The sequence below is a fragment of the Oncorhynchus clarkii genome, chromosome 4, assembly GCF_045791955.1.
Source record: "Oncorhynchus clarkii lewisi isolate Uvic-CL-2024 chromosome 4, UVic_Ocla_1.0, whole genome shotgun sequence".
Classification (NCBI taxonomy): Eukaryota; Metazoa; Chordata; class Actinopteri; order Salmoniformes; family Salmonidae; genus Oncorhynchus; species Oncorhynchus clarkii.
In genome coordinates this window covers 75,476,154-75,486,705 of record NC_092150.1, presented here as the reverse complement: position 1 = coordinate 75,486,705, position 10,552 = coordinate 75,476,154, and the positions used below count along the sequence as shown (strand labels likewise).

Sequence of the window (10,552 nt, the reverse complement as noted above, 5' to 3'; positions counted from 1 at the left end):
TGGGGGAAGAGGGGAATGTAGATGGAGAATAGTGGTGGGGAAGTAGGCCTAGATAGATCTCATATGTGAAACCACATTTCATCCACTATGCACGGAAATGAGTCGTGGGAGGCCTATTTTTTCTTTTTTATATTTAACCTTTATTTAAACAGGGAGTCACATTGAGATTAAACATCTATTTTATAAGAGAGCCCTGTATACATTACAATACAAACAGAATGATAAAACATACACATATATATCTATTAAACAATATTAGTCAACACACAATAACAAAATAAACATATTTAATAAAAGCAGTGAACTAGACAGATTTTCCCAAATCTGTGGAGACTGAAGGGATCCCTTGAGTTATCCATTCCTGAGAACGGGTTTGGTAACTTATGATTCCTAATTAATTAAGTTACATATGAAGGGAGTTTCTGTAACATTGCTTTGTAAGAGAGAGAGAGAGAGAGAGAGAGAGAGAGAGAGAGAGAGAGAGACATGAGGTCACACGTCTGTATCGACTGTCATCTGAATGGCACTGTGTGATTCACTCGCTCTGACATCACAATGGACAACAATATAGAGTCTGAAAATAGAATTCTGAAGATAGAGTTCCGGTTCTGTGGTTCTGAATTATTTTGTAAATCATATTGCCAGGGTTCTGCTGTCACAGACTCATTCTTCGCTACAACTGTATTCCTTATCCACAAGAAGATAGCTTTCGCCTAAGATTTGACTCCTGCTTGTATCTTATCTGAGGCTTATATTTTGGCTACATATCCATGGCTAACAAACAGAGTTTATGTCTTTACACGGTAAAGAAAGGCACAGCAGTCAACTGTATCTCATAGGCTTTGCAGATCATTTATTTGCCTATTTCTCAGATATTGCACTTCATGAAACCTGTAGCTGACTTGTAACCCTCTCCAATGTTTCTTGTTGTTTTTCATCCATAGACTGTGTTGGACCAGAAGCTGTCTGTCTGCAGTAAGCTCTGCTTTGCCATTGGAGGAGCACCCAATCAGGTGGCCGGCAGCGCTACAGCATTTTTCCTCCAGATCTACCTGCTGGATGTCGCCCAGGTAACACATCTGTGTGTTTGTGTGTGTTTCTTCTTCCTCTCTCTCTCTTCTCTCTCTCTCTCTCTCTCTCTCTCTCTCTCTCTCTCTCTCTCTCTCTCTCTCTCCCTCCCTCTCTCTCTCTCTCTCTCTCTCTCTCTCTCTCTCTCTCTCTCTCTCTCTCTCTCTCTCTCTCTCTCTCTCTCTCTCTCTCTCTCTCTCTCCCTCCCTCTCTCTCTCTCTCTCTCTCTCTCTCTCTCTCTCTCTCTCTCTCTCTCTCTCTCTCTCTCTCTCTCCCTCCCTCCCTCCCTCCCTCTCTCGCTCTCTCTCCCCTCTCTCTCTCTCTCTCTCTCTCTCTCTCACTCTCTCTATCTGTGTCTTCTAACTACATCCCTCCGTTCTCTCCTCCTCAGATCAACCCGTTCCAGGCCTCCATGGTTCTGTTTATAGGGAAGGCGTGGGGCGCCGTCAGTGACCCTGTTGTCGGCTTCTTCATCACCAAGAGCAAGTGGACTAGGATAGGCAGACTCATGCCCTGGTGAGGCCATGCACACATGGATTGCATAGAGTGCACACACCTAGTTTCCCAAGTTCGAAGTGTCCTATTTGAAGTGTAAAAAAACAGCAGACAGACACTACGGCTCCATAGGACCACAGATCTTAGTGATTGTATGGGAAATGCTACCTGTGAATGCTAGGCTTCACATTTTGACTTCACACTTCTATTGGATTATACTAAATCTTTTCTCTTGATTTATAAATGAGAATGTGTTCCAGTCAACTTACCTGGTAAAATAAAACAATAACAAACAGATGAACTAAACCACAGCAGTATCCCTGTAGACCTTCGTTATGAGCCCTGTCAGCTTAGACAAAAGGCTGTCCCCATAGCAGAACCCTTTTTGGTTCCAGGTAAAACCCCTTTGGGTTCCATGTAGAACCCTATTTGGAAAGCATTCTACATGGAACCCAAAAGAGTTCTACCTGGAACCAAAGGGGGTTCTTCAAAGGGTTGTCCTACGGGGTCAGTCAAAGAACCCTTTTAGGATCTAGATAGCACCTTTTTTTCTATAAGTGTAGAGAGTGTTTACCAAAAGCACCACATCAAACTCCACCATAACACTAGGTGTCAGCTCTAAAGTGTGTGTGTGTGTGTGTGTATGTGTGTGTGTGTGTGTGTGTGTGTGTGTCAGCTCAAAGCTGTGTAAACTCATTGCTGTGACCCGACTCACTTACCGTAGTTACTGGTTGAGTACTTACTGCTGATCCTGATGTGACTGAGTGCTGTATAAGTTTTACAAGCCATAGATTACTCACAAGCTGACAGGCTGGAGAGAGACCAGATCACAGAATGTGTGTGTGTGTGTGTGTGTGTGTGTGTGTGTGTGTGTGTGTGTGTGTGTGTGTGTGTGTGTGTGTGTGTGTGTGTGTGTGTGTGCGTGCGTGCGTGCGTGCGTGCCTATGTGTGTGTGTGTACTGAATGTGTGTGTGCGTGTTTGTTTGTTGATGTGTGTGTGTTCTGAGAGTTTTTGTGGCAAAACACTGTTGCCCTGCCCGGTTGTGTGTGTGATAATCAGCACCTTGAGAAAGCCGCACCCTCTAGTTAACTACTGAGTGAAACCAGTGGTGTAAAGTACTTCAGTAAAAATACTTTAATGTACTACTTAAGTAGTTTTTGGGGGTTATCTGTACTTTACTATTTATATTTTTGACAACTTTTACTTCTACATTCCTAAAGAAAATAATGTACTTTTTACTCCATACATTTTCCCTGACACCCAAAAGTACTCGTTATATTTTAAATGATTAGCAGGACAGGAAAATGGTCCAATTCCCGCACTAATAAAGAGGACATCACTGGTCATCCCTACTGCCTCTTATCTGACAGACTCACTAAACACAAATGCTTAGTTGGTAAATTATATCTGAGTGTTGGAGTGTGCCCCTGGCTATCCGTAAATTAAGAAGATCCTTAATATAAGGAACTTGAAATTATTTATACATAAGTCTGGTTTGCTTAATATAAGGAACTTGAAATTATTTATACATAAGTATATTTTAGAATTACATTTACTTTTGATACTTAAGTATATTGATACTCAAGTAGTATTTTACTGGGTGACTTTCACTTTTACTTGAGTCATTTTCTATGGAGGTATCCTTACTTTTACTCAAGTATAACATTTGGGTACCTTTTCCACCACTGAGTGAAACCCTCTCTAACTGTCAGACAGGATGTCCCCTGACCCGGAGCTGTGACATCATCAGACAGACAGGAAGTGATCAGAATCTGTTTGTCCTGAGGGGTTTATGGCTGTTTCTGTTTGGTACTCCTGGGTGCTACTGTGTTTGTTATGATAGACTCAGCCCTGCCATGCCAGCAGAGATATAACTGGGACATTTCTCTCACAATCTTAGAGAGTGTGATGGTGCTGAAATCCCCTCCTTGCTTCTGTCTCAATCACTGGGTGTCTGCCTGTGTACGTGTTTTGCCCTACTTCCACTGTCAAACACTCCCATTGGGTTCTTCCGATACCCATCCTGCAAGCCATCTTACAGAACAATCTAACATTGTAACAGTTTATTCTAACACTCTAAATGTTCCATTCAGTCACTGTGCCTTTTCAACCCTCCCATGACCAGCCTAAACATCAGCAGGCCCAACCCCAGAGCTAGGCAGCCCTGTCAGCCCTGTCACTCTCTTTGTGTGGCTGAACAATCACTAAGGACAGGCCTCTGTGTAACAGGGAGAGCTGGACTGTACCAGAACTCACCACTCTCTACCTCTCTCTACCTCTTTCTCCCCCTTTCTCTCTTTTTCTCTCTGTTCCCTTTCTCCTTCTTTCTCTCTTTTTCTCTCTGTCCCCTTTCTCCCTCTTTCTCTCTTTTTCTATCTGTCCCCTTTCTACCTCTTTCTCTCTTTTTCTCTCTGTTCCCTTTCTCCCTCTTTCTCTCTTTTTCTATCTGTTCTTAGTTCAACTAAATGCCAGGGCAGGACGGGTCAGGGGTTAAGGGAGCTAGAGCAGAGGGGACGGGGTTTTGTAATATGCAGATTAAAATGGGGTCAAGTTTCTCTGGGTCCTATCAGGTCAAAGGTTACAGGTCAGGTCCATTGTGGAAATATTTTGGGGTCGTCACCAAAACAATATGACTGTGGCTATTTGGGAGTGGTGCATAGAGGATAGGGTTGAGCTAGCAATAGCTTGCTTAGCTGTGTTAAAGTGCAGTCCAGTGCAGTCCACAATTTGATTTTCCTGTGTTTTATATACTCTATATTTCCACACTATGAGGTTGGAATAATATGGTGAAACTGTGAAAATGTATATAATGCCATTTTAGTGTAAGAGTTGTTTGAAAAGACCGGCTGAAATTCCAGCCTGTTTTGACAACCCCAGGCGGTAAATTAGTTAATAGGCCAATAAGAAAGAGATCGGTCGGTCTGCCAATAACAGCAATTTTTCAGTTTTCCCCTCCCCACTCAGACCACTCCCAGACCATACTGGCAAAATTAGTGCTTGAGAAATTACTCTTTGCTAAGAAGCAATTGTTGTTTCTTTTTGACCATTTGAATTGAAAACAATCACAGTAAAGTACTTAATTGTTACCCAGAAATGATTTGATATTGATATAAAAATGGCTGCATTGGACCTTTAACTATGTACTTAGTTGACCCTGCAGCTGCAGAGCAATTACTGAGCTTGAGTCTTTATGATAAGGATGTGAATTCTATGATGTACAGACGTAAGCAGATCAACCTAACATACAGTGCCTAGTGAAAGTCTACATACCACTTGCAATGTCTTCACAGTTTTGCCGCCTTGAAATTTGGTTGGGAATCATTCATGGAAAGCGATATTCAAACCTTGTCTCTGATTCTCAAGCAGATTTAAGTCAGGACTGAGACTGGACCATTCAGGAACACTAAACACCTACATTTAAAAAAAAATCAGAGACAAGGTTTGAATATTGCTGTCCATCAATGACTCCCAACCAAATTTACTGAGCTTTAGCAATATTGACAAGAACAGTTGATAAATGTTGCCCTAAGAGTTGTACAAAGTTGGTAAAATCGCATTTGAAATGATTCACAGCTGTAATGGCTGCCGAAGGTGCTTCCACCAAGTATTACCTCTCTGGGGTGTGAAGACATACGCATTCAAGACATCTTCTATACTTTTTCTTTAACTTTGAAAATGTGGAGTAGGTTGTGTAGATCTGTGGGGAAAAAATATATATTTATTGTTGCTTTAGCAGATAAGCCTATTCTTGTATAATTCGGTGGTTATAGATAGAGATAGTCATGGTGGACTAGTGGAAAGTACATTCACTTGTCCACAACCTCCCATCTTTCTCTCTCTCCACAGTGAAACACACAGCTGTGCCCTCAGCCCACAATGATATATACCAGTTGGATGAATTATACATGAACAACACAGCTTCCCACATCCTCAAAACTGTACAATGCAGCAGAATGTTTCTGCCCTGAGATGCCTGTGTGTGTGTGTGTGTGTGTGTGTGTGTGTGTGTGTGTGTGTGTGTGTGTGTGTGTGTGTGTGTGTGTGTGTGTGTGTGTGTGTGTGTGTGTGTGTGTGTGTGTATATGTGTCTGAATTAAGCTCATGGTAATGTGGGTTAGCATTCCTGTGGCATAGCGCATCTTCCTGTCTTTCCGCTGCCCCTCCACACTAACCCAGGACAGATTACTTCAGATTCACAAACACATCATCCATCTCTCCCAAAAAACCCACGTACACCATCAGTCTATCACTTGCCTAACAGGTTCACTGGCACTGGCCTAACAGGTTCACATAATAGTCTAAACAGGCCTGCTGAGATAAACTGGCAGGCCTTTATCTATTGCACAAACACAAAATGAGGCCAGTGTTTCACAATAAAAAAGATACGAAATTCGACTCCAACGCTTGCTAAAACAATGGTCATTAAGATATACTATTAGAACAATAACCCTGCCCTCTCTCTTTTCTCTGTAGGATGGTGGGCTGTACTCCGTTTGTGGTGGTCTCCTACTTCTACCTGTGGTTCGTTCCTCCCTTCACCAACGGACGATTCATCTGGTACCTGGGTTTCTACTGTCTCTACCAGACACTCATCACCGTAAGTACCTGCCAGATACCTACTGCTACTAGTACTACATAAACGTTGGCCCACAATGAAACATTTACACATCCTCCTCAGATAGCAGATATCGAACACTATTCAACACTGACTTTGATTTCTCATAATGTGTGTTCGTAAATTCACTCTGGAGTGCCAGAGTGTAATTTCAGTTTGTATATTCAGAGCGTTTAATTACGTTTTTTTTGTCGACGTTTACTGACACCGGTCATATTCAACAGGTGTTGAGCGTTCGTGAATTCATCAGTTATTCTGCTCTCTTGCACACCCAGACAACAGTGCTCTGAAATCAGAGTAGATAGCCAGAGTGATTTACTGAACACACTCATAGTACACAACTAGCATTGTTCCTGGATACAGCTTTTTATCTACTCAAAAAAGATACCGATTAGCAGAGATGACTTGTAGAACCCAACACAGTGCTACAGAGTGCAACACAATGCCTCAGTGAGCAGAGCCAACCAGACATCAAAACCAAACATCTTACGTAGATAGTTCACCTCTCTAACACTGACTTTGCTGATAACTACTTTACTGAGAAAATAATGACTTACTACAACTGTGATAAGTGGTTGTCTCACCTAGCTATCTTAAGATGATTGCACTAACTGTAAGTCGCTCTGGATAAGAGAGTCTGCTAAATGACTAAAATGTAAATGTCATATTAACCTGTTTATTTAGGTTTCTTTAGTAACTAAGGTACAGCTCCAAACCCTTCAACCCCCCCCCCCCCCTCTCTCTCTGCTCTCTCTCTCACTCTCTGCTCTCTCTCTCTCTCTCTCTCTCTCTCTCTCTCTCTCTCTCACTCTCTCTCTGCTATCTCTCTGCTCTCTCTCTCACTCTCTCTCACTCTCTCTCTGCTCTCTCTCACTCTCTCTGCTCTCTCTCTCACTCTCTCTCTGCTCTCTCTCTCACTCTCTCTCTCTCTCTCTCTCTCTCATCTCACACTCTCTCTCTGCTCTCTGCTCTCTCTCCATCTCTCTCTCTGCTCTCTCTCTCTGCTCTCTCTCTCTCTCTCTCTGCTCTCTCTCTCTGCTCTCTCTCTCTCTCTGCTCTCTCTCTCACTCTCTCTGCTCTCTCTCTCACTCTCTCTCTGCTCTCTCTCTGCTCTCTCTCTCTCTCTCTCTCTCTCTCTCTCTCTCTCTCGCTCTCTCTCTCTCTCTCTCTCTCTTTCTCTCTCTCACTCTCTCTCTGCTCTCTCTCTGCTCTCTCTCTCACTCTCTCTCACTCTCTCTCTGCTCTCTCTCACTCTCTCTCTGCTCTCTCTCTCACTCTCTCTCTGCTCTCTCTCTCTCTCTCTCTCTCTCTGCTCTCTCTCACTCTCTCTCTGCTCTCTGCTCTCTCTCCATCTCTCTCTCTGCTCTCTCTCTGCTCTCTCTCTCTCTCTCTCTCTGCTCTCTCTCTCTGCTCTCTCTCTCTCTCTCTCTGCTCTCTCTCTCACTCTCTCTGCTCTCTCTCTCACTCTCTCTCTGCTCTCTCTCTGCTCTCTCTCTCTCTCTCTCTCTCTCTCTCGCTCTCTCTCTCACACACTCTCTCTGCTCTCTCTCTCTCCCTCTCTCTCTCTCTCTCTCTCTCGCTCTCTCTCTGCTCTCTCTCTCTCACTCTCTCTCTCACTTGCACTCTCCTCTGCTCTTTCTCTAACCTCTCTAACATATGGTACAGAGCATGTTGTCCACTGCCCACATTGTGGTGGCCTATAATGACATGTCTTTCTAACTACTTGATAAGTATAGGTTCAGCCCTGCCAGAGACCACTGGGTGGGTAAATGCTGGTTACCACTTTTAACTTCCCTTCATTGTCTTTGTGTGTGAGAGACAGAATGGACAGCTGCTGTCACTTTAAGGCCATACAGTAGTTGATCTAAATAAACAACAGCCAGTGTAATCATTCAATGAGGATTTGATGACTACTAAGGCTGATAAGTTATTTTTTGAAGCAAAGCTGTGGTCAAATTTAGTTCTATAAATTGTTTTTTTTACAACAAGGCCCCACAAAAGACATGCTTGTCCTTCCCTGCATCCCTCCTTCCCTCCATCCCTCCTTCCCTCCACCCATCCTTCACTCCATCCCTCCTTCACTCCATCCCTCCTTCCCTCCATCCGTCCTTCACTCCATCCCTCCTTCCCTCCATCCGTCCTTCACTCCATCCCTCCTTCCCTCCATCCGTCCTTCACTCCATCCCTCCTTCCCTCCATCCCTCCTTCACTCCATCCCTCCTTCACTCCATCCCGCCCCGGCCGAAGAGAAGGAGAAGGGCTGGGACAGTCTTTTATGGCCGCGTTTATTTCTGATGTCTCTTTGGACACTCTGTCAGTCGCTTGGTCAGTCGCTTGTTTGCTCGCTCGGTCAGTCTGCCACAATGTTGACTGAGCTGTTGTGTGAATGACAAAGTGAAGAAAGGCTGGGTTTTAAGGTCAAGCGGAGGGTTGCTGACTGATATACTGGCCAGCTTGAGAGCTGAGGTTTATCGACATGGAAACTGAAAATTGGTAAAACAACAACAAAAGGTACAAATGATATGGCCTTTGACCCTCTGATCCACTTCTTACAGTGTTTCCTATATCTAACCACATCTAATCATGTCCTCTGTGTCTGCTCTGTTTCCTTCCCAGTGTTTCCATGTGCCTTACTCTGCCCTCACCATGTTCCTCAGTCCGGACCAGAAGGAGAGAGACTCGGCCACAGCCTACCGTAGGTCACTATTACACAGACCTTAGGTTGTTTGATCAAATGATACCACTCGCCTGTCATTCTGTTTTGATAGTACTTAATACTATAATACATGTGTTATACTGCAGGTATGACCATGGAGGTGCTGGGTACTCTAGTTGGCGCTGCCATCCAGGGTCAAATCGTGGCGAGCGCACACACCCTGAAAAACTGCCCCCAGCACAACATGTCTGCCAGTCACCTAGGCAACGGCAGTGGGGCCGAGATCGTCAAGAGAATCGTTCACTCCCAGGACTTCCTGTCACATGCTGTAAGTGTCACCACGATAACAAACAACCAGACCTGAGGTGTTACCATGGTGATCCTATATTGAAAATAACTGTAACTGACTGTAGTGTCCTGAACTAACTCAGGGCTGTAGTGTCCTGAACTAACTCAGGGCTGTAGTGTCCTGAACTAACTCAGGGCTGTAGTGTCCGGAACTAACTCAGGGCTGTAGTGTCCTGAACTAACTCAGGACTGTAGTGTCCTGAACTAACTCAGGGCTGTAGTGTCCTGAACTAACTCAGGGCTTTAGTGTCCTGAACTAACTCAGGGCTGTAGTGTCCTGAACTAACTCAGGGCTGTAGTGTCCTGAACTAACTCAGGGCTGTAGTGTCCGGAACTAACTGAGGGCTGTAGTGTCCTGAACTAACTCAGGGCTGTAGTGTCCTGAACTAACTCAGGGCTTTAGTGTCCTGAACTAACTCAGGGCTGTAGTGTCCTGAACTAACTCAGGGCTTTAGTGTCCTGAACTAACTCAGGGCTGTAGTGTCCTGAACTAACTCAGGGCTTTAGTGTCCTGAACTAACTCAGGGCTGTAGTGTCCTGAATAACTCAGGGCTGTAGTGTCCTGAACTAACTCAGGGCTGTAGTGTCCTGAACTAACTCAGGGCTGTAGTGTCCTGAACTAACTCAGGGCTGTAGTGTCCTGAACTAACTCAGGGCTGTAGTGTCCTGAACTAACTCAGGGCTGTAGTGTCCTGAACTAACTCAGGGCTTTAGTGTCCTGAACTAACTCAGGGCTGTAGTGTCCTGAACTAACTCAGGGCTGTAGTGTCCTGAACTAACTCAGGGCTGTAGTGTCCTGAACTAACTCAGGGCTGTAGTGTCCTGAACTAACTCAGGGCTGTAGTGTCCTGAACTAACTCAGGGCTGTAGTGTCCTGAACTAACTCAGGGCTGTAGTGTCCTGAACTAACTCAGGGCTGTAGTGTCCTGAACTAACTCAGGGCTGTAGTGTCCTGAACTAACTCAGGGCTGTAGTGTCCTGAACTAACTCAGGGCTGTAGTGTTCTGAACTAACTCAGGGCTGTAGTGTCCTGAACTAACTCAGGGCTGTAGTGTCCTGAACTAACTCAGGGATGTAGTGTCCTGAACTAACTCACGGCTGTAGTGTTCTGAACTAACTCAGGGCTGTAGTGTCCTGAACTAACTCAGGGCTGTAGTGTCCTGAACTAACTCAGGGCTGTAGTGTCCTGAACTAACTCAGGGCTGTAGTGTCCTGAACTAACTCAGGGCTGTAGTGTTCTGAACTAACTCAGGGCTGTAGTGTCCTGAACTAACTCAGGGCTGTAGTGTCCTGAACTAACTCAGGGCTGTAGTGTTCTGAACTAACTCAGGGCTGTAGTGTCCTGAACTAACTCAGGGCTGTAGTGTCCT

General features: G+C 44.6%; 1 protein-coding gene across 1 annotated transcript in view; it reads left to right on the top strand.

Moving 5' to 3' along the window:
- LOC139407286 (sphingosine-1-phosphate transporter MFSD2B-like) overlaps window positions 1-10,552 on the top strand; it is a 34,150-nt gene that overhangs the window by 10,811 nt on the left and 12,787 nt on the right. Inside the window, exons 3-7 of the mRNA XM_071150929.1 lie at window positions 945-1,070; window positions 1,460-1,584; window positions 6,037-6,160; window positions 8,795-8,873; window positions 8,981-9,162. Coding sequence (XP_071007030.1) covers window positions 945-1,070; window positions 1,460-1,584; window positions 6,037-6,160; window positions 8,795-8,873; window positions 8,981-9,162 — 636 coding nt within the window. The remainder of the gene's footprint in view (window positions 1-944; window positions 1,071-1,459; window positions 1,585-6,036; window positions 6,161-8,794; window positions 8,874-8,980; window positions 9,163-10,552) is intronic.